Source organism: Taudactylus pleione, unplaced genomic scaffold (genome assembly GCF_031769625.1).
Source record: "Taudactylus pleione unplaced genomic scaffold, aTauple2 ptg000181l, whole genome shotgun sequence".
NCBI lineage: Eukaryota > Metazoa > Chordata > Amphibia > Anura > Myobatrachidae > Taudactylus > Taudactylus pleione.
In genome coordinates, this window is record NW_028284583.1 from 7,833,075 (window position 1) to 7,858,819 (window position 25,745).

At 40.7% G+C, this 25,745-nt stretch overlaps 1 protein-coding gene across 4 annotated transcripts in view; it reads right to left on the reverse strand.

Annotated features, from left to right (window-relative positions):
• The window catches only part of GLI3 (GLI family zinc finger 3), a 257,696-nt gene that overhangs the window by 76,950 nt on the left and 155,001 nt on the right, over positions 1-25,745 (reverse strand). For all 4 annotated transcript variants that reach the window (XM_088476046.1, XM_088476045.1, XM_088476047.1 and 1 more), the window contains one exon: positions 3,872-4,077. In XM_088476046.1, coding sequence (XP_088332172.1) covers positions 3,872-4,077 — 206 coding nt within the window. The remainder of the gene's footprint in view (positions 1-3,871; positions 4,078-25,745) is intronic.

Below are 25,745 nucleotides of genomic sequence, written 5' to 3' on the forward strand. Positions count from 1 at the left end.
AATAAAAAAAAATATTATTAGAAAAACTACCGGCAGCAGGCGTGCCTCCATGGCTGCCTGTTCCATTTTATGGACAATTCGGCACACAGTTTGGGGAACACTGCATTATACTGTTATAAAATCATATATTTTTTTGTTACAATGCCATGTGCAGTAGCAATAAGTGTCCATAACTTATGGCCAAGATATTTAAATAAATTAAACAGTTATTTTTTAATAAAATGGGCAGGTCATTGCCTAGGATTTAACAATCTGCTTCACCAAGTGCACCTTTGGAGTACAGAGAGTGATCTTTTTCGCCTGGCACACCAATGGTGATTTTTTTTCTTATTTATTCTTATTTGCGCTGATTGAATATACCAAGCGAGACTGAGACTAAGAACTACTATGGGCATTTTATACAGGTATATGCAGTTACATGTTATTGCTTGTGACAAGCCACTTTATATTGACCCACTCCCGGGAGTTAATAATGTGTTAATTGAAAAATATTCTCTTTTTTATTTGAATATAGGATGTGTCAATGTGTGTATAAGCACCACCTTGATCTGTTTTTGCACTCAGAACATGAATGATTCTGCAAAAACAAAATCAAATAATGTACAGTAAACTATTTTAATTACATGTTGATCCTCATACTTGATGGGGCCATTAACTCTTACAACTGGTAAGAGTACCAATAGCAACACTGGCTGTTACTGCTTAAGATTCTGACACTGATCACCAGCATTTTTTTGTGACTTTGTATAGTTGTATTATCTATAATCTGTAATTGGAGCATTCAGGACAAGAAACCAAATGGAAAAAAAAAAGTCTTTATTCCTCATTTAATCGAGGAAAACACATTAGGATAGATGAAATCTGATTAACACTGCCCAATAGAGAAAAATTATCCTATTGCAGCCCAAGTCTGCTGATACTATTGAGACAGATTGGGTTTTTTGTGTTTATTCTTTAATATTTAACCAAGTGACAAAACTGTCAGATTTTATACAGACATCTCTTTATGTGGTGCTGTCAGCAAACTCATCTTTCTGTAATATGCTAATGCAAACAGTACAGATGAAATGAATGCTGTGGTAGATTGTTATGGTTAGATTTACTGATCTTATTTATGCCTATAGACACAAAACAGATAAAATACAATGTACACAGTAGGTTAAAGTCAACAGCAGCGCTTGCTGAGAGAAGACAGAAAGCGAGATCTTTAGAAAAAGTGAGCGGAAATGTTAGCAATTTCCAACCATTCTGTCTTATCTTCTATAATTTATGAAGGTGTCTAATAGACAAGACATGTCCTTTGCTGTCATGCAGTCAGCACAGAAATGGCTGGGGATGCCTTCCACATGCTGAGCAGGAAAAAAATCTCCTGTAGCTGGTGACTCAATTTACACTATGATATCCCGGGCATTCAGATTTAATCTGTGCATTTTTGGTCATAATTTAAAGGCCACGGAGTTCAGATGTGAATCCTTTATTTATCTTTGACTAGTACAGTAGTTTAGCAGATATTTGCATGGCATTTCCAATAAATCATTTTAATTTACATAACTACAACCATTACCAAGTACTTGTTTATATTGCTTCAATACTACTGAGAAACGTTATGAGGTGAAGGTTCTTCTTGTTGCTGGCTCCCGAACAGGTGATGTAGAACTGTGTGTGTGAAAAGCACAGATTCCTGAAGTTGATCCCAGCCACTTTGAAGGCCAGCCCATGTGGTGTTAATGGAGATGGCAAAACACAGTTAGATGGGGAACTGCAGGCACATGGTGTGAAGGCACACTGCCCCTCGACAAACTTTGTTAGTATGGGCACCTCTATGATGTGGTTTTCAAGATAGCATTTGCAGTCAGGTTCCATTGCAGAGTTATGGACCATCAAAGTTCTACAGCAATATAATAGGGGCTCTAATGTATTTTGTCAGTTTGTGAGAAGGAATTAGCGTTGAAAGAATCCACAGGGTAGTTAACTTTATCATACTTGTTGCTGTCCACCGAGTTGAACGTCTTTGGTGTTAAGAACTGTTTAAGTTTAATAATTTGTGATTTTTCCTTTTAAGATAAAGGTGTTACTATATTTTCATACATATTGCAAATGTGTAACCAATGGTAATTTTAACATTATTTTCATTTAACATTAAAAAAATATGCTTACCTCAATCTGTGAGATATATAAGTAGACACAGTTACAGAAATAAGCTGTGTGTTTGAGTGACTATAATATACAATTTACATTCAGCTGATAGTGACTGTTCTATACCAAGCAATGACTTTTATACCAGCTGAGTGACATTACAAAGGCTGTTCAGGATGTATGTCAGTCACATGATGAACCTAGCCAGTTGTTACAGTATTTCATCACTGACTGTAAGGGATCACATTCTTCCTTAGAGGGAAACAATGGCTGATCTGTATACTTGAACAAAGGCTCCAATAGGTTAAGTAGTTTAACCTAAAAGCCAGTAGTGTGCCAAATTTAAACTTTCCAGATCTTCACACTTGAGTTAAGCATTTTCAAAACATACATAAATCTACTCTGTTTTATATAGTTTATAGGCAGAATTAAATTCTGACCCATGTTATTTACTAAGCAGTGTTAGGAGACAGAGTGAAAAGTGATAAGAAAGTGATAAGGTACCAGCCAATCAGCTCCCAACTGTCCTTTTTCAAACACAGGCTGTCAGATAACAGTTGGGAGCTGATTGGCTGGCACATTATCCATGTCTTATCACTTTTTACTCTGTCTCCTAACACTGCTTAGTAAATAGACCCCATAATCTTCGCTAAATTTCATTCATGCCAATATGGAATGCGAGGGAAAATTAGTGAAGATACTGGCGCAATGTGACTTTGCCTGACTGTTCCGTAGACAATTTGCAACTTTTGTACTGAATTATATTGCACCCTTAGATTATAATCTGATTACACTGATAGCAGATGCCTCAATTATGGTTAAAGCTGGGTACACACTATATGATGTATTGTGCGATATATCATTCCAACGTAGCTTGGACCAATATATTGTACACATCATACAGTGTGTATGCCTGATCCGTTGTTAACAATGGTTGTTCATCTATTCATCCAATCAGCTGTTCTGCTTGTCAGATGGGACAATACAATGAATTAACACAGTGCTGTTACATGCAGCATGTAACGTCACATTGTGCTGTCATACAGCAGATCGTGCAGTGTGTACGGTGTGCAATGTATCGTCACATTGCATCACACCATCGGTGGGTACACACATCGTATAGTTTACCCACCTTTAGTAAGGAATAGCTAACACACAATCTAAGCTAAGATCTAAGTCAATCAAAATGTTTCAACATTATTTAAAGTCTTGGGCTAAAAAAACACAGGATTAGAATTATTTAATGCAGTCCATATGATTAGGCAAGGTGACTCTGCCTCGTCCATAGTCACAGAAAAAATAGCTTCCACTATCAGACTTATGATATGAAAACTAGAACCAACTGCTGGAGCCAGAAATGCCTTACTGCTGCTCGGCCCTAGTCCCTCCAAAAGCACTTGGGTCATTCCAGTGCAGTAGTTGTCCGAATACTAAGGCCAACAGTGTCAGTAAGACTAAATCATGAAATTCATTGGATTATTCACAGACATGCCAATCATTTTGGGTCAATAAATGATGTTCAGTTTGCTAATATGGGCAAAATACACACGTGTGGCCAGTAGTAAAAACACACATACTTGTCACATTGCAATGATAATCCTTTTTGTACAATAACACAGCAGTAATACAGAGTTACATTTACACTAAGGTGCATTTACACTAGGTGCAACACCCACATTATTACACATACAACATCTCCAAGTTATCAAATCGTTTCACTGCTTCACAAACTCACCATCAGTAGGACTGAGTCCACGAGCTGCTGATATCATGGAAAGCGGGGGGCTAATGTGCAAAGATCTGATATAGTCCATGTAAGGATTGCTATAAGGGTGAGGAGGGCTAAATGGTGAATCTGAAGCTGATGCAGGGTTCCTGTGTGGAGATATCCGTATGAATGGAAGATCTGAATATGTTGGGCTGCTAGCTAATGCAGAAGGCCTGGAAAAATAAGTGGAAAGAATAACATAATTATATAAATAATTACTTTCACTTTAAAATTCCACATTGAAACATAACTGAAGTCAAGCTCTCACCTTTTAACCTAACAACAACCCCAAATGACTTTTAGACATTTAAAGGGTTACCAGTTATATTTGCTTTTTAACTGTGGACCTGTTTACAGTTGTTGTAATCATTTTGTTACTAATATTGTTACAAAATATTATAGCTCTGAAGTACAAAGATTGTACACACTGGACAATATATCATTCGTACAGACGTTGAACTGTATATCGTCCCGACCCTCTGGCAGTGTGTACACACACTATATTTGTGAATTACATATTTCACAAATATATTGCATCGGCCGTGTTGCATGGCACATGCGATATATCGTTCATATCTGTTTTTATGTACACGCGACCAAATGACCAACCCATATGCTGACCACAGGAGCCACTGAAAATTACATTCCAACTGGTTCTTCTGGCCAGACTTATCGTGCGTGTTTGGTAAGTATGTATGCACAATATCATTTGTGCATAAACCTTACCAAATCGGTAACTGATCAGTCGTTCCAATGTGTACCCCACATTATAGTAACACTTAGGGCTTTATCCAAACGTGCAAAATGTTTTAAGAAATATGTATTGTGCAATTCTATTAGTAGCGCCTTTTTGCACGTATGAATTCTTCATGGGCAAAAGCCGCGAAAAGTTTACACCACCTCAGCGCAGGTGAAAACTTGTACAAAATCCCTATTTTTGGCTAAAAATGTTGGGACTTGGTTGAGAACCCTTTGGACTCCCCCCAATGACTGATTCGGCAAAAATAGTTTTTTAAATAGCTAAATATGGCCAATAATGTCATTTGTGGGGTGAAAAAGTAATACATTTTGGAAAATTGGATTTTAAGTTGAAGGACAGGTGTTTTTAGGATTGCAGGTGTAAGTGACAGGTGCATTTATAAAAATTTAAAAATGCACTTTTATGACACAAAAATATACTTACACAACATATCGTTCACATTGGCCAGTGTGTACCCGCTATGTCGCTGACAATGTACGCTCCTGCGCGTCGTCAGCGACATCCTCCGTCGAACCTGCATATCGTTAGCGGGGGCCATGCTGCCAAATGCATGGCCCCTGCTGTTGCTCTGTCGCTGCCGGCATCGGCAGTGTGTATGCACTTGCCGATGCCGGCAGCTCTGCCGGCATCAGACATTATCACACCAGACATTATCACACCAGACATTATCTACTGTGTACCGGCCTTTAGAAAAAAATGTATATAACAGCCATTTGACACAAATTAAGAAACCTAATCCCTTTATGTTCCCTAACAGACATCTATACTGTTATCCAGTGTTAGTTTGTCTTTTTTGTGGGTACAGGCAGTTTTCCCCATTTACACCTGCACTTTTCGCACATAAAACCATGAAGAATGCCACTTCATGTCTTTTGCAAAAGGATTGTACAAATAGCAGGTACGCGCATATGTGCGAAAAGTTACACATTCGGGCGAAAGGTGTGAAAAGTTTACAAATGCGAAAACGTAACGTTTTTGTGGCTTATTGGACACGGCCCTTAGTTTATTTACAAATTCCAGTTTCAGCAATCAAAAAGGGCATTCATAAATAACCCCAAATCAAATAGAATTTGCTACATCAAAGCTAGACATAGAACCACTCTCTATTAAGTCAGCCAGCTTGTCACTCCGCCCACATAAGCAGAGTTTCCTTTTATAGTCTGTACCTCTTCCCAACTTTCTTATGGCTAATACTCTTATCTTTGCTGACAGTAAGTGCATCTAAACCGTCCTGAACTATCAACATACAATACTGACCTGTGCGTAGTTACCTCCTGCTCACACTCACTTCTTATGCTTGCCACCTGACACTCTCTCACAGCCTCACCAACATGAGGGTGTGTGTGTGTGTGTACTGTATATTTTATTATTATTATTATTATTATTTTCAATTACAGTTATCGTTATATTAGAGTGCCATTATCTACAGGAGTAGATGAGGGTTTTATTGTTATACTGCTTTATGTGAATAACCGATGAAAAAATTACTATCTTTGTGAAGTTCTTCACATATATGTTGTGGGGTTTATCCTACACCCCAAAAACATACTAGTACAGGTTAATTGGCTTCCAACCAAATTGATTTAAGTTTGTGTTTCTCTGTGTGCATCAGGGAATTTAAAATTTTAGATCCAGTGGTTGAGGGAATGTGAAATATTAAATATTCTACGGTAAGTGCTGCATTATTATAACATGGACAGAGGTTCTATGATAATTTACCAACACTTAAGAATCACTCTTGGTCTAAAGAAAAGAGAGAGTGTAATCGTGTAATACTTTATGTAGCAGGAAAGCAGAGGGCTCCCCAATACACAATGTAAGAGATGTGTTCTGATAATAGTGAGGGCTGCTATTGGCAGATGTCACCAAAGCAGACTGTAATCTAATGTAAAAGGCAGTTCTACCATGTCTTCAAGGCTAGACACAGAGATATCTTAATCACAGATCAAAGCAATTCCCGGGAGAACTCTAGAGCCAATGAAATAAAGTATGGTGGTTATGATATTTGTCTCGTCTCCCTCATTCCTCTTCTATCTGCTTGATCTGTAAGTTTGTTTTATCCTCAGCACAAATTAAAAACAGTTATAGATTGAAATATGCAGAGTTTAGTAAACGGGCAGCCCTGCCGAGTCACTAGAGCCACACAACAGCAAAGACATAAATGAGGACAGTTAGACAGTGGTTTCTCATGTGTGTCCCTTGGCAACAGGAACTAAAAAATGTGTTGCTGGGTTTTTTTTACTTTTAAAGTGATTTATACACTTATTAAGGGCAGCTTATATAATGACTAGGCAAACATTTTATAATGCTTAAATTGTTAAGACAATTTTGTAAATAAATCAGAAAGAATAAAGCTGCATACACACACAACGATTGTTTATCGTTAAACAATATCGTTTAACGATAATCATTTGAAAAAATCGTTCACTTTATGAGTCAAACGCTCATCGTTCATGCCATTCACGTTTGTAGTTTGTAGTTTAGTCAGACTTGTCAACTCAACGATTTTCAATAAGGGAATATGCAAAAATCGTTTGTAGTTCAAAAAAATCGTTCATTACACTTTAAAAAATCTGACAGAAAATCGTTCATAAAATCGTTGGTAACAAAATCGTTGTGTGTGTATGCAGCTTAATGGTGCATACACACGGTCAGATTTTTCCTTCAGATCTGAACGATAACGATTTAAAAATCGTTCAGTCGTTCAAATTGTTCAATCGTTCATCTGACAAATCTGACCGTGTATGCTCCATAAGACTAACAAATCTGAAGTGACATTTCTGGATGAGTGTCCAACCTAATGAACTGTGCTTCAGCAGCAGTCTCTTCCCGAGAAAGGAGCATAGGAATGAGCGGTGTGGCTAGTTATCTAGTTATCGGCAACACAGTTGGCAAGCTTTATAACAGCCCCACAAATGTGCGGCTTGTCTACAACAAAACGGCTCCATCTGTAGTTAGGATGTAACAATATACAGCTTCATTTAGTACACTTTATGCTTTATTATTAAGAAAATGCAGACTCAAACGTTTGTTAACTTTCTGTCTGCTTAACAGTAAGTTGCGTGCAAATGATTGAACTGTGTCACGTAAATTATAAGACACTGGAGGAGACATTATTCTACCTCATTTGTATTTGCCCCTAGGAATGAATATCATCTCACAAGACTTTCTTGCTGACAGTTGAGGACAAACATTGAAGACAGGTATGTCATTTTTCGCATTTGTTCTAATCTTTAGAAAGTATTCATTGCAGAGAAGGAAAATGGGACAATTCTAGGCTGAATACAGAAAGAGCAAATAAACAAATACAAAATATACTGTGAAAATGATTAGATCAGATTACAGAATTAAAGTTCATACTTAGGTGTATTAGAACTGCTTATGATCAGGTATACTGTGTACATTTTTGTGTCTGTTATTGTACATAGTACATTCATATGTGCATACATTTCTGCATAATTCACCCCCCTTTTGGCAGCGGTTGGGTTGCCACTTGAGGCTTGAATACACGCACGCTCTTGGAGTCTGTGCAAAGTTCTGCTAAGCACTGGCTAAATAGTTACTTTTGTATGGCTGCTAGTTTATTCTACATTTAAGTACTGTAAAACTTGGGAAACTAGGGGAACAAAGCTGGTGTTTTCTGTTCATGTCAGATATTTTATTTTTAATATTTTAAATACATTATTAAAAAGAATGCAGATGTGCGATTAATACACATCATATACAGAAGTGTTCAGACATCTTGCCATTTATATTTTGGCCGTACAGCACAGTGTTATTACACTCTATGGGCCTAATTCAGACGCAGTCGCATGTTTTGCTGCATTGGCCTCTGCGTCTTTATGATAATGACATAGCAAGATGATCTTCCTAAAGTGTTTCTGTGTGTCCTTAGACACATATTTCGCATATGCGAAAGCCCTGCAGTAAGAGACACACCTGCGTCTGCCTTACCAAACCCCGTTACCTTCCAGGAATGCCCACTGAAACCCAGTGCTTTTGAGTTTAGATATGCGCTGTGCCCCTGGCGGTAACCTTGGGACGCACGTGCAGTGCTAGGTGGACGTGCGCAGACAATGACCCTGAATCAGGCCCTATGTTACTGAGCCTATTGATAACCACTTGTAAATACAAATTGTGTGCAACCAACTTTTTGTTAAAAAATAATGAATGGTGGAGCCATTCCACATTTCTTTACTAGGCAGGAACTCATACTGGGTGTGATTTAGAGCTGCACGCAATGCCGATGCTGATGGAATTGAGCGATCTTTTTGCTCCTACTTTCTCTATTTTATAAGCTGATCCTGCTCTGGGGTAACAATGACTGCAGGAATGATGTTATCCTAAAAATCTCAGAACCATTAAGGTACCCCCTACCAAGGAGCACCATGCTTACTGTAAAGCCCCATATGGTACCATACAATTACCAGTAGCAGGCTGATCTAGTGTGCTATCTGCCTAGGATGAATCTATCTATTAAGAGATGATTAATGGACCCATCTATACATAGTCGAATGATGCCAACACTCAAGATCTCATCCCTAGCATGTCAATCTTGTGATAGCTACCCCTGTGAGATAAGGATGTCTGTATGCCACAAGTAGCCAGGCGCAGTGAGTGCTTGTGCCAAGGGCCTGAGTCAGCTGGATGTCAGAATGCTTGGCTGGTGTTTTGGAGTTATATGTTGCCAGAGGCCATCCGCTGTCAAACAATGGTGCCATGTTTTATTTTAGGCTTCTGAAGGATCAGGACAAATGGCAACCCACAGACGGGCCAGCATTACACTACCCCATGGCAGTAATGAGAATATAATGGATGAATTAAAGTAGTTGCTACAGCTTAGCTCTAGCCAGGAGTTGCTAAATTTAGGGATTAGAGCTGAAATGTCTAAATCATGGTGTTCAATTATCAGTAAATCTACTGAAAAGGAAATAACATTTATGCTCCTCAGCAGCAACAAAAGTAAAGAAATGAATGGGGGAAATCTAATAAGCACTAAAATGTGATATCCTGCTGTAATTAGTATAAATTCATAGCAACTATTGTACTGTACCACAGTTTTGCCCTGAGTTAATTGTGTGCCCCTTAATTCTAGTTTCTTAACACCCTTTCTATAGATATCTCCAAACTTTTTTGCATCATATTAACTAACAGTTTGTGTCTGTGGCTGTCAGTAATTTGTTAAGGATTTCAGTCATATCTTTAACACAAGTCTTTGCTGTTTAGTTTGTGGCCTGTATATTCTATTTTATGTGTTTTAAGCGGGTATTTGTACTAAGCCTTGGAGAGCGATAAAGTGGAGAGAGATAAAATGTCAACCAATCAGCTCCTAACTTTCATTTTTCAAATTTTTTTGTAACATGACTTAGAAGCTGATTGGTTACTACTTTAGTTCTCTCCACTTTATCTCTCTCCAAGGCTTAGTACTTCTCCCCCATGTGCATGGTCTTTATCATATGTGTATGGGGGATATAGTTATGAGACCGCCAGTCTCAATCACGACACAACAATCCCGGCAGGGGATTTAACATAGGCGTCGAAATACCGACGCCTATGTTACTCCCGAAGCCGGTACCTCGACAGGACGCCAGACCGATCGTCCAGGGCTGGAGGTAAGTAGAGATGTAGCCGGGGATGGGGTGTTAGGTTTAGGGACCCCCCCGGTGGGACTTCGGATTAGGCACAACCCCGGGGAGGGTTAGGCTATGGAAAGGCGGAGGTTAGGTTTAGGCACTAGGTGGGGGAGGTCAGGTTGAGGGTTAGGTTTAGGGTACTGGGAGGGGGGTTAGGCACTAACGGGGGGAGGTTAGAGTTAGGCACTAAGGGGGGAGGTTAGGGTTAGGCACCCCTAAAGGAGGGTTAGGGTAAGGGGGGGAGAGGGGATGGTTAGATTACTTACCTCCACTGTCGGGATTTCCTCCGCGTCCGGTTAGCGCTGTCGGGATTTGAACCGGCGGCTACACAGCCGTCGTCATTTCAATCCCATTCCGTGTATGGGGCAGCTTATATTAGCTACAACACTTCAGGGGATGTTGGGATAGTAAAATGTTGCTTATGTTTGTTCGCATCGCATAGTAGTGAGAGCACAAATAAGCAATGTTCTATCTACCATAATACCAGGAAGTATGCACAGGAACTTCCAACTACTGAGATGCAGCAAATAATGGTTTTGGGTGAGTTTTATTTTACAAATCCACACTGGACTTACCTGCTTACTCCTACGGCTGCACTGAGATCTATGTGATTTGTCATCTTCCTTCCACAGGTAATTCCAGTTTATATAACTTCTGCTACAATATTATCTCCCTGAATCCATTTTTCACCTCAGACATGTTAGTAAATACAGTAAATACTGTAACAGCTCACCCAGATGACCCCTTTAAAATTACTAATTTTATTGAGCCTGCTAAGGCCTGCTTAGTTATCCATACCGCAATAACATCCAAGCTATGCCACCTTACAGTAAGTATGGAGTTATAACTGGGCTTGGGCTGCTACATTACAGGACAAAACACACCTGGGACAGCTGCTGCACCATTTCCACTGTTCAACTGTTCACCACACCAACTCAATCATAGTCACATTTCTTAAGGCCAGTACACACTAGATGATGTCTAGTGTGTACCAACCTCGTTAGCGATGGGACCTTGGCGGTGTGCCGGCATCGGCAAGTGCGACACTGCCGATGCAGGCAGCGTTGAAGCGACGGCGGGGGCCATGCTACCAAATTCACTAACGATGTTGTCCGTCGGGCAGTGTCGCTGACAATGCGCTGGGGCGCACATCGAATTCACTAACGATGTGGCCCGTAGGGCAGTGTTGCAGGTACACAATGGCCGGTGATCCCGATATGATGTCTTATCCGGCAGGATCGGACAAAATATCGCTTAGTGTTCCTGTAGACTTGTGGCACAAGTGGTTGCTGCCTATATCTGGTGGATTGTAACAAAGGTGGACTGTGCTGGATGGTTAGAAGATAAATTATGTAGTTCAACTGGTTTAAAATGGAGTAAATCCTTTCTGTGGTGCTTTTTATGTGTAAACTGGAGTTGGTGTAGAGCAGGGATGGGGAACCTCAGGCCCGGGGGCCGTATAAGGCTCTCGGAATCATTTGGTCTGGCCTTCTGAGCTTTTTTCTGCTAGCCTCATCTGGCCAGAATCTATGCAGCAGTGCTGCCTGGAGTGTCCTTAAGACGCTTCACATGGTCACACCGCGGCCCTTACAGCTCCCCGAAGCATCCTCCGGATGCTCCAAGCATTGCTGTAATCACCGGCGATTATGGCCCGGCCCCTGTGTGATGTCACACAGAGGTGGCGTGGCCTGCACCAGGCCTGCAAATAATGTTATATATATCAAAATGGTCCTCGGCAGAAAAAAAAGTTCCCCACCCCTGGTGTAGAGATACATCGCAGGTTAACCTGTCAGATTGTGAAGGCCAGATCAAGGGCCACATGTGCCTGGGGCTGATATTGAACAATCGTATTGTGAGAAGCGGAGGAGGTGTGACCAGTGTGGTATGGGGGTGGCCAGCGCCATGTGGGTGTGTACACACTATCTGCCCCAATGTCTCCCTAAATGAGTAGAAGTAGAAACATTGCAACATTGCAAAAATTGCAAAATTGCAACATAAGGGAAACAAAGAAATACAATTACAATACTTATTATTTAAGGCAAATCGTGTGGACAGGTGGTTGACCGGTCATCATCATACTGCAATGAAATTGGGCCTATTTTTATGTAAAAGCATGGGGTAGTAGCTCCATTGTTAATCTGTCCCTGCAGATTATGTGCTGCTTGGTTTATGGTGGAGATAATCTAGCAGGTGTCAATGTCAGTTTTGTATGGTACTTCGATTAATCTGTTCTAATGATTTAGGGATGTCATATGGTACCTATATGTAATTTTGCATCTTAGAGTAGCCACTGTTCTGAGATGGTCATTACTGTCTGGCAGGGGTCTCTGGGATGGTCAGGGCTGTCTGTATTGATTTTAGGATGGAAAGTAAATTTTAATTAGTGCCTGGTTACCTCCGGAGCTTGTTCACCACTGGTGGTGGATAATACCTCTAGTCCTTATTGTATAAATGTGATGCAGCCCTTGCCCAACTGAAACTGTAAAGATTGTGACATGCTTGCTATTATCTATGTATTCTACAAATATATTTTTATCATTTTTTTGCACTGTTCTGTTATATTGTTGTTTTACTTAATATAAGTACTTTGACCATACCATTATAATGTCACACAGTGAATGATTATGTATCTGTTAAAAAGAGTGCATTTGACTTTATCCTAGCCATGTAAGCCTTCATCTCTCTGTGCTATAACTATCACAGTATACAGATATAAAGAACTCCATTCATAAAGAACATTGTAGTATAACACCTTTCCCTAACTAACAGAAATTTCAGGGCTGAACCCCTTGCTGTACCCACCCCTCCACACACTACACCACTAATCCAAGTGGTCCCAAATCATATGTCAGGGAAGCTGACAGGATAGGGGCCCACCAGCCACTCTGCTCTTTGACGCTAAAAAAGTTACTTAAATTTCAGCCATATCTGGCAGCTGTTGGAGATCTGCTCAGGTGATCAGATCGGGAAGAGGGGAGAGAATCTCCCAAAATATGGGCAACCTGTTAAATGTTCCTCTGTTGTTCCACTAGTTGCAGGGAGGGTAGTTATCAAGATACTTTTTTTGTGACATTTCACCTTTTCATTCATATTCTACATGTATTACATGGCATATTACATGTGAATGTCTTGGATCACTGAATTCTTGGAGGTACATATAAAAAACACAATATCTTTTCTCTAAAGAATAGGATATATTACAGGAAACATCCAGAAAAGGGTCTGTTTTCAATTAATTAATGAATAAAGGGAGAAAGAAATAGACTGTTAGGAGTACATACATTATCTCTAGCTCTATTAGTAACAGAAATTGCAATGGATTGAATCTGGGCTATTCAAAAACAGGGTATTTTATGTGGGAACACTGAGCTCAGGAAGTAATTAATTTGTCAAACAGCCTTTGGGAATCTCACACCTGCAGTGTTCTTATAAATCCATACCCATGAAAACTTTACAGTGTTTCCTGTACAATAATAGCTAGACTGATAGAAAATGGAGCAACTTATCTCTGCACCAATGCACAACAACACAGCTGCATGTTTTCCAACTATTGTACGGTAACATTCTTCTTTCACTAAATTGACAAACTGCTGGGACTGACTAAATACTACACAGAGAGCCTTGTCTGCTCATGTAACCTATACCATGATGGTTGTGATCACTCTTCTGATCCTACAGGAGACAACTGAAATAGCACCCTCCTGATCATTTAGCGGTACTAACTTCAAACATACACATATAAGTATATCCAGCAAGTTATTAGTAAATTAGGGTCTCACTGGCCAGAATGGTCTTAAATGGTGATATCTCTGTAAGAGAGTACAAAAGAAGACTATACCGAACCAGAGCGGGCCCTAGCCAAATTAGTGCCCTAGGCAATATTTTGGATGGTGCCCCCTTCCCCATGGGATCCTGAAAAGGGGTGTGGCCCTATTGTGCTGTGCTCCCAGCATCCCTCTCCCAGCACAGATCACAGCACAGCACACCTCTCCCAGCACAGATCAAAGCACCCATCACCCGGCACAGCACCCCTTTCCCAGCAGTGAGCACCACAGCACAGCAGCCCTCTCCAGTTCCACACTTACTTTACTTGAGCGAGCCTGCAGAGCCGCCCAACTCAAGGTACATCAAGCCGCAGTGGCGAACCCGCTTTTCCAGGCTCAAGCTGGCAGGCCTTAGCTGTGTGTGATGATTGCTGGAGGCAGAGCCCAGAGTCGTGAGGTGTGACACTACTACAAGCTCCGCAAAGGCCCTTGGGAGGAGCTGCTGAGGGTGCCCTCCCATTGCCATTTACTTAAAGTTCTGAATGAGCCACTGCCCATGCGCAGAAGCTCATTCTCATTGCAGTAGCGGCTGCCGCCAGCCATCTTCCTGGTGGCTCGCTAGGCGCTAACCACTAGCTGCCATCCAGGTGTCCCATCCCTGCAAACCGCCGCTGGCTGTTCTGCCGCTGCCTGCTCACTGTTTACTGCTGCCGGGCCCAATCGGAGCTGTCAGCTGAGCTCTGACCGTGGACGCTGCGCAGCGGCAGTAGCAGCTGCCAGAGTCTCTGCCCAGCCGGCAGCAGGTGCCCTGCCAGTGCCTGCCCCAAACCTCTGCCGGCCCTAGGCGGGCTTGGACGCCCCTAGGCATTTGCCTAGTTTGCCTAGGCCAAGGGCCGGCTCTGACCGAAACAGTAATTGGAGCTATTCAGAAAACAGCTTGCCTTTCAACAGAGACTTAAGTGTACAGATTTTATTCTAGTATTCACTTTCATTATTTATTGTAATCTAAAATAATTAACATGATTATTTTTATTTTATCTTCTACCATTGATGTGAAATATTTATGACCTATTTAGCTCTACATTCATTCTTGCAAAAGTGTTGACATTAATTTAGAATGAATGCATACTTAAGGCGCACATCCACTTGCCGACTAGTGAAGAACTGAACGATTACGATATCGTTCAGTTGTTCATTAAACTGTGCAGTGCCCACACTGAACGATATGTTGTTCAGTGTAGGCACCCTCCATCTTCCCTGAACGTGGTCAATCTGTCGTTATCGGCAGATTGACCTGCATGTTCAGGCGATGATTGATGTCAGAAACGACCAGCGGGAGCGTGCATCGCTGGTCATTTCCGACATTATAGTGGATGATTTGTGCACGATTAATAAGCGATTGAACGATAACTATGTCGTTATCGTTCAATCGCTCATTAATATTGCCTAGTGGATGTGTGCCTTTAGATGTATTTTAGACACTTTACCACTTTCATGGAATTTAATACACAACAAGTACATGATTTCCATGAACTTTTAAAGTGTTTAGTATTCCCTCCAGTTATACAATGTTGCATATCAAATTAATCAGCACAGTCTGCTGGTCCTAGCTGTATAACATTGCGACTTAATACACATTTTCGGCAAAAAAAATGCAAAAAAGACACATGGCACTAGCAGAGTCTCACGGGACCTGGCGCGCCGAGAGGGGCCCTTTGGCTTGACTGCAGCAAAGATGTGTAAGGACACTTCTGTAACACAGATTCCAATCAAATTATGTTATGAATCTGTGGTCCTTTTGGATAATGGGGTAGATGTATTATAGCGGCACTTAACGTGCCGCTATAATGCTTCCTGCTTCGCCTCTTTAACTCCCCCCTCCGGCGCTACCCACTAGAGACCACAGCGCATCAGCCTAAATGTGATGCGCTGTGTGTCAGTCCTGCCCGGCTCAATTGAGCATGCACGGGATCTCGCAAGTATCGCGAGATATCCGCATGCAGCCTGGAGCCGGCAGCCACCGCAGCAGGAACAGCACTGTCCCTGGTGTAGGGATAGGGCAGTACCAGGCTGTAGCTGTCAGGCGATCTGACCGTTACATGGCCCAGGCTATCGGCGCTGCTATCTTATAGATAGCAGGAGCGATAATGACATGGGCCCAAAGCGCCCCTGTCATTTACTGCAAAACCCCGATCATACATCGGGTAGAAGCGGTATCACCGCTTCTGAGCTTCTTACATCTCCCCCAATGAGTCTTATGTATGACCAGTTAGTAATTGGTAATTAAAATATTAACCTTACAAACAAATAGAAACTTCTTGACAAAGGTGGTTTTCTTAAAAAAATGCTGCTGGCTAAGCTATCTGTAAGTGGCTTAATTGTCCTGCAATCACTTAGTCTGCAGGAGTCTCAGATCATATTAGCTAGATTCCCCTTATTATTAGACAAGCACATCCTTTGCAGTTACATTTCAAATTGCCATAAATACTGAATGGAAATTTCTAAACAGCCGTGCTGGGTCTATAATCAGCAAGATGAATGATAGGGTCTCCCTGAGACCAAAGCCGGGATGTCATTGATTAGAACAAACAGAGCTACATATCAAGGCAAAATGCTTTAAACTGATCCTCAAAGTTATAATACTGAAGGACCTTTTCACAAGTCACTTTACTGCTATTAGACGATTCCACATTTACATCGTTTCCCCCATCCAGGTCTCAGCTTCTTTATCTGTATTCTTTCAAATCCTGAAATTGCCTGGATAAGAGTGAGGTATTTTTTTTCTTTTGCATTTCTAAGAGCAGTCTGAACTTTCAGCGGAATTGAAGAGGCTTTGTGTCAAGTACAGCTAAATCCAGCCTTTCCGTATCAAACCACTGAGAGAAAATTACTGTGAGGATGATAAGGCTGTGAGATATAATAAAAAGTGACTCTACTCAATTTACACTGCAATATTGGTATGACTGAATATTTCTCATTCAGGTGACTGATAAAATCGCTAAACTCTATTGCAGATAAATAGAGGAGGCTTCTGTCAAGAATAAACACCATTAATCATGAAGTCTCAGCCATGGAGTGGATGTGCTTAGTATTGCTATACAGCACCAAGAAAACATTGTATGTAACCTGTACTTTTGTCCCTTCCCCATCTCTGCTTAACCTCGACACCTTTAATAATTTTATTTATTTTTTTCCCTTCCTTGGAGACGCACTGAACAGTTGGATTGCGGTGATAACCTCCTAATGGCTTATCTGGACCAGCCAGCGAGAGGCCCACAGCAACTATAGTGGTGTTTATGTACGTCAAGCATAAAGCAACAGCATGAACTAGGTGGTCAGGAAATAACATTTGAAGATGGATGACTCTATTTGTCCAGGTATTACCAATTAGCTGGCCTAAGCCTTATCATGTGTTATTTATATCAAGAGAAATACTTTTATTCCTGTAACCAACATCCTAATCAACTCACACTTGAACGCTGGACAACATGGTTTCAATAGCAAGTTGAACGAATCATCCTCACTTTTATGGAGGTTTCCTAACCAAAACAAAAGAGAGCCTTTAGTTTCAAGTTAGGTACACACTGGAGCGACGGGCATTTAGTCAACAGTGATTGTGCGTCCACACTGGATGACTTTAATGAATGGCGTAACGATCACCATTACATCATTCAATAACAATGCATTGGCCGCTAGCAATATCACTAGGTTTGATGTTCAGCAACCGTGGGAGCGTGCAATCACCGGTACACACTGAGTGATGTAGGCGATATGTCGTTACGAAACGGCATATCATCCTGACATCACTCCAATGTGTACCTAGCTTAAACTCACTGTGAAAGAAACCCAGTTGAGGTCATCATGCAGTCTAACCTGAACCCCCAATATCCCTATGACCTGTGTTATATGATCCACAAGCTTAAAATAAAGAAGGCCAGCTAATGACATTGTGGTATTCCCATTGTAAATTATTGATTTAAGAATTATCTGTAGTCATGGAGGCTATTATTCACGTAAGAACTCTACGTTGTCTGCTGACTGCTGAGTAGTAATTCTGTGCTAACATGAGCTCATTTAATGGAGAATTCCTGGGCTGCCGAACTACTATTGTAACTGCTCAAGGCTATAGATATGTAAATGGTGAAAATGAAATAAAAATCCTTAAAAATGCAAACTGTCTAGTCTCAAGGTTTATTTATACTCCCGGAAATACTGTAAACTGGTTAACCGGATTCCTTAAATCATCTGTCTTATTTCTTGCACAAGTACCAAATTATTATTATTTTTTATACATGCCTTTACTCATTATTTTATAAAATAGATGTAATACCATTCTAACCTAAGCAAAAGACGAATATTTACAATACAATGTGAGAAACATGTAAGCGCTGGTGTACACACTAACTACAGCAAGACATACAGTACACTACAGGGTATATTGATGAGTACTTAAAACCAGTTTACTAGTCCAGGGCAGCTGTAAGTGGGGGCTAATAAAATGAGGCAGGAATCAATCCCTCCACAAGGACTAAGGGGCTGGCGCCCTAAGGAATGTCATTCATGCAGAATACAAGTAGGCAGGGAGGGGGTAGGCTAGAAGAGAAAGACCAGGGATCCCTATGGGAAAAAAAAGAAAATAAATAAACCTCTCAACAAAGAAAACAAAAAGCTAACAAACAATAGCCCTCCAAACACTTAAGTGCACTGCAACTTTACTGGGAGCAAATATCACAAAGGCTTAAACAAAGGGCGCCCTTCACACAAGTTAATACTCTGGAAGATAGAACAGCGAGGCTAGTGCATAACTTTGAGGTCCCTCTGTCCAACTGGCTCCTTCGTTACTCAGCACTAACCACTTGTATCATTTCAGCACTGTGAACATTTTGAGCCTGAGTGTACGAGCTGCGTTATGACACACAGACAATGGGATGTCACACACTAAGATTAGCTGATGTGTCTGAGCAGTCTGAATAGTGAAATCCAGATTTGTAATAAGTTACAGATACTGTAGATCGAATCCCAAAAAATCATGAGAAACCAGGAAATTAGTCAGCAGAGAAAATGATATCACCAGAACGGAGTGTTGAACACAAAATGACAATTAGGATAAACATTTTGCTATTTATACAAAGCTGGTGTGAATTAAGAAAATAGCAATTTGCAAAATAGACTAATTTTCATTCAATAAAATTGCACATGGTGACCTACAAAATTTAGCGCGGAACACTGGGAGAGGGTGCTTGCTGTTACACTTTGTCATTATTTTATAAAACCTGTTTTAAAGAGAATTCAGATATACAATAAAAGCTTCCCTGAGCAGAAACTATAATATATGAACAGAATATACCAAACATTCTATGTTGCTGACTTATTTGCCCCATTAATTATACTTTCTTGGGCAGGTTTTAGCTTATACCAGTTTTCGTTTAGTTTCTCAAACACTGTCTCTTTACATTTACCAGCTAAATGTGCTGACTAATGCCCACGGCAAGGTGTTTCTCACACAAATTCCTGCACTGACTGATACATTACAAATCCATACTATTATATATTCGAGTGCCAACATTCAAGTAGTCAAACAGAGATTTTTATGATTAGCATAATTATTGGGCTCATTTCTCTTTTGCACATACATGTTTGTTAATGTCAGCAGCCTGTTCCATGAGACAATTTGAAATGATTTGGTATAATACACAGAATGCCTACATTCATTCTAAAAGTTATTATAACACAGGTATAAAAGTTTTGCACAGTGAATCTGGCTAGCACTTATCGCTGCAAACTGTTGAATATGTTTTTATTTCGGAGGCTTGAAAATTGAGGAACATGACTCCACACAGTCATCAATGCTCTGTACTGATTATGAGAGATAGCTTTGTACTGGGGAGAAACTCCAGTCCAGTGCTTCCTCTGCAACTGCAACAGGTCTTTTTGACAGCAGTCTGTAGCAGCAGCTTGCTTCAGGTTCACTGCTTGTGAATACATGAGTTCATATCTAATACTGCTGACTGTAGCACAAAGAACACAACAGTTTTGTCCAAGGAGTTCACAGCATGCCCCCAAATGTACACTATATAGAGTCTGCATTCCTTAACTCTTATGATTAATTAGAAAGCTAAAAATATATGAGCAAGTAAGTAAATCCTTATTTATATTCTCTGCCAAGAAAATACTGAGACCTACACATACATACTTTTACTGTTTGCTATAAAAGAAGAGAACAGTATAATGCTTACCAGGTCCAATATTTTCCTATACTTTAAAATCTGCTAATCACAACATCTGCTTTCTAAGGGCACATCCACTAGCAGACTGTGAAACAACTGCACGATTATGACATTGTAATCGTGCAATCGTTTCACAGTCTGTGCTGTGCCTAATACACTGAACGATCAGTCATTCAGTGTAGACACCATCCCTCATCCCCGAACATGGCCAATCTGTCGTTATCAGCAGATTAACCAGCATGTTCAGGAGATGATAGATGTAAAAAACGACCAGCGGGAGCGCGCATCGCTGGTCGTTTTTTACATTAAGCTGCCCAATTTGTGCCCAATTAACAAACGATTGAACGATAAATATGTCGTAATCATTCAATCGATCTGTTTGAATCGGGTAGTGGATGTGCGCTTTAAGAGCCCAATGTGCAAGTCCTACAGATGTGTCCTTACACATCTTTGCTCTAGTCGCGGCAAAAAGCCCTCTCTGCGCGCCAGGTCCCGTGAGTCTCTGCTAGTGCTGGGCTTATTATTTGTGTCTTCTTTTGCCTAAAGTGCATCTGAATTGCATTGTGATGAGACTAGGACGCACAAGCAAATTATGCTTATTAATATGATATGTGACACTTGTATATCTGTGGGTGACTGAGTCTCTGAATCTGTATACGAAGTGCTATAATGTAGCGGCCACAGCTTTATCATTCCAAGTTCCGTTGTGCTTCATTTTCGGACTCAGGTGCACACAGATATACAAGTGTTGCATATCAAATTATTCAGCACAGTCTGCTTGTGCTTCCTAGTTGCATCACATTGCAATTTAGATGCATGTTCAACAAAAAAAGTCACCAGACGCTAGCAACATTGCATGGGACCTGGCAGCTCACTCACGCCAGGCAAGTCGTGCTACGTGGCGTATTGAGGCTAGATATATGAGGACACATCTGTACCTCACTTGTTCTCAATCATTGCAAAATCTCCTATCTCTAGAACACACCTGTGCATGATCACTGGTAGTTGTAGGGTGACATTGAAGTGAATCTGTCACTGTTGTGTCAGGTCTCTTTAATGCACTAGCTATTAGTAGTTTTATACAAAATAACATACATGTTCCCTCCTCTGTTCACACGGGAATTACTCACTTGGTAGAGCCCTATTTGTCCACTACCAGCCACTCCGTAACATTTCAGTACTGAACAGCACAAAGGGCAGTGGGCGAGATGTAGTTATGAGACCGGCGGCCTTCAACAACGACATCCAAATCCCGACAAGGGACTTAAGATAGGCTTTGAAATACTGACGCCTATCTTAATCCCGACGCCGGTACGCTGAAAGACGCCAGCCCGAACGAGCTAAGTCCAGGATGCCATTAGCATTAGCAGCAGGGGGAGGGGGTTAGGTTTAGGGAGTGTAGCGGGGTTAGGGTTAGGTTTTGGGGGGGGGGTTAGGCTCCCTGGGGGGAGATTAGGGTTAGGCACCCCACTGGGAGGGTTAGGTTTAGCTTGCGGTAAGGGGGGATTAGGGTTAGGCACCCTTGGGGGAGGTTAGGGTTAGGCACCACTAAGGGAGGATTGAGGGTTCTGGGGGGGGAGAGGGTACTTACCTGCCGTGTTTCGATCTTCTCCCTTCGGGCTTCCGGCGCCGGGACTTCATACCCATTCCCAGTGGACAAGGGGGCGCTACTAATGTTGTATAACATGCTAGTGAAAGGGCAATAGTTTGGGGTTTGGTTTGTTTTGCTTTGGATTTCTGTTACTATCTAGGAATTAAATGATCAATAATACCTACACATGGACTGCTCATCTTAAACAGGTGTGTCTTCATTCAGACAGAATTTTTGCCTCATGTGGTGCGAGATCCTTGGCTTGACTTAGACGCTCCACCAAGGGTAGTAATTTGCACCTTTTCCTAAATTGTGTATATTATCTGCATCAAAGTAACATACAAAGTCGCCTATAGTGTACCAGGCACACTAGATTAAGACGTTTGTCACAAATGAATAGGTATAACGTCGTAGATGAAGACGTGGCGCAAGGTATGGTGCAGGTCACTCGTATCTGCAGCCTGTTCTTTTTCTTGTTACCTAGTTTAGCGACTATGTCACTCACAGAAGTAAATTAAATGCCAGTGTTAGTATTCAGGGTACTCCTGCATTGTACTTTTGATGCTTTAGTAATGCAAGTAAAATGCATATTTTAAGGAAAAAGTCTCTGGCGGGATGCTTAGCACATATGGCTTAGCCATATTTTGCAAATATATGCAACTGAGATCTCTGAATTATCTACCACCATGTAGTTTTTCCAATCTTATTGCTGATTTCATTATGAGCGCTGGGGGATACCCTTTGCTGTTTCTTGTATAGAATAACCCCTCCCTTACATGCACCTGAGTGATATTACTGAAGTGATTGAGCAGCTACCAACATGTATTGCTGTTCAGAGAGGCATTGAAGGGACCAGCGTTTGGAGGGCATGCTGGTTCTTGTAGAGCCATTAGGAGCACTTAGGGGTGACTCCAAGATAAGCTGGCTCTCAATTCAGGTATATTTGTATGTGCCATTATCATGTGGCCTTATATATGTTGGTGTGGCTGAGCTGCTCCGATGTGGCACACTTTAACACTTTTTTTTTAGCACTTTAACACCTTCAATGTACTGTATATATATATATACATTTTTTTTCTCTTAGCATATTTTTTTTTCTTAGCATTTTAATTACACCTTTCACCTATGCATCACCTATTATCACATAGTTTTTGCTTTATTCTTATTAACACTTTAGTCTTTAGTCTTAAGTGTATGTGGACACATCTGTATTGGCACATGATATACAGTGCCTTGCAAAAGTATTCACACCCTTGGCTTTTTACCTTTTTTGTTACATGAATTTTATGTGATGGATCTGCACAAAATAGTATAATTTGGTGGAGTGAAATGAGAAAAATATATATAAAAAAGAATCTTTCTAAATAAAATTCTGAAAATTGGCATGTGTATATGTAATCACCCCCTTTGCTATGAAGCCCCTCAAAAGTTCTGGTGCAACCAATTACCTTCAGAAGTCACATAATTAGTGAAATGAAGTCCACCTGAAATCTAAGTGTCACATGATCTGTCAATATAAACACACTTTTTCTGAAAGGCCCCAGAGGCTGCAACACCACTAAGCAAGAGGCATCACACCATGAAGACCAAGGAGCTCTCCAAACAAATCAGGGATAAAGTTGTTGAGAAGTACAATTCTGGGTTGGGTTATAAAAAAATATCCAAATCTTTGATGATCCCCTGGAGCACCATCAAATCCATCATCATCAAATGGAAAGAACATGGTACCACAACAAACCTGCCAAGAGAGGGCTGCCCATCAAAACTCACAGACCGGGCAAGGAGGGCATTAATCAGAGAGGCAGTACAGAGACCAAATGTAACCCTGAAGGAGCTGCAGAGTTCCCAAGCAGAGACTGGTGTATCTGTGCATGTGACCACAATAAGCCGTACACTCCATAGAGCTGGGCTTTATGGAAGAGTGGCCAGAAAAAAGCCATTACTTAGTGATAAAAGTAAGAAGACACGATTTGAGTTTGCCAAAAGGCATGTGGGCGAATACCCAAATGTATGGAGGAAGGTGCTCTGGTCAGATGAGACTAAAATGTAACTTTTCGGCCACCAAGGAAAACGCTATGTCTGGCACAAACCCAACACATCCCATCACCCCAAGAACACCATCCCCACAGTGAAACGTGGTGGCAGCATCATGCTGTCGGGATGTTTTTCAGCAGCAGGGACTGGGAAACTGATTCGAGTCTAGGGAAAGATGGATGGTGCTAAATACAGGGATATTCTTGAGCAAAACTTGTTTCAGTCTGCCTGTGATTTGAGACTGGGACGGAGGTTCACCTTCCATCAGGACAATGACCCGAAGCATACTGCTAAAGCAACACTCGAGTGGTTTAAGGGGAAACTTTTAAATGTGTTGGAATGGCCTAGTCAAAGCCCAGATCTCAATCCAATTGAGAATCTGTGGTCAGACTTGAAGATTGCTGTTCACAAGCAGAAACCATCCAACATGAAGGAGCTGGAGCAGTTTTGCCTTGAGGAATGAGTAAAAATCCCAGGGGCAAGATGTGGCAAGCTCATAGAGACTTATCCAAAGCGACTTGCAGCTGTAATTGCAGCAAAAGATGGCTTGACAAAGTACTGACTTTAGGGGGTGAATAATTATGCACGCTGAAGTTTTCTGTTATGTTGTCTTAAATGTTGTTTGATTCACAATATAAAGAAAAACACAACTTCACAGTTGTAGGCATGTTCTGTGAATTAAATGATGCACACCTTCAAACAATCCATTTTAATTCCAGGTTGTGAGGCAACAAAACATGAAAAATGTAAAGGGGGGTGAATACTTTTGCAAGGCGCTGTAGATCATTGACATCACAATACGCTTTGTTGGAAGGCAAATCTGACTTGTATAAATTAATTTACTATTAATTGTCTTGTCTGGATAATTCAATATTAATGCCATGGGGTCAATACAATTAGGAGCGATATGGGTCCCGCAATCCATTTTCGCAGTAAAATTTAGTTTTTTTGTGCACACCTCCCTGAGCAGGTGAAAAGATAGGGAAAATCTTTAATTTAAGGTAAAAGTGTTGGGACACAGTGCTGAACCTCTAATACACCCTCCAAATGAAAAAAAAAAGCACTTAGAGTGGTTTATTTGGCCAATAAAGACATCATTTTTCATGTAATTTTCTATTTTAAAAACAAGAGGTTGAATGGTATGGTGCATGTATGTAGAGGTGTTGCACGGATGGGAAATGGCTTTTTGAGCTTAAAAAATATAATTAGAGACAATTTATGTAACCTAAATTACTGTAAAAACTTGCATTTGCTGAAATACATTTGCTGGCTATAATTTTGACATAATTAATAAATATCAACTATTTGACACCATTTAAAAGCTTTCAATACTTTACTCATGCCACTAGCAGTCTTCTATATTGTTCTGCTATATTACTTGACATTTAGGTAGAGTTCAGGTGATTTTCACACTTTTTCAAGCACTTCACTCAGGTTGCACACTGTAGAAATAACGTACAACATCACTGCAATCCCTTCAAATACCTGTTTACAAATGAATTGCGCGAGTCACGGGAAGGAGCTTTATGAAAATTATCCATGATTTGCGTGCTTTTATAGTCACGATTTCACCGCAAAGAAATCATTCCTAATAGAATTGACCCCCCATGAGCAGTAAATATGTTTAAGATAATATATTGCATAAAATGAACATATTATACAGGTTGAGTCTCCCATATCCAAATATTCCGAAATACGGAATATTCTGAAATACGGAATATTTTTAGCATGACTGATATAGTGAAACTTTTAATTTTTGATGGTTCAATGTACACAAACTTTATTAAGGCACACAATTATTAAAAATAAAGTATAAAATGACCTATAGGCTG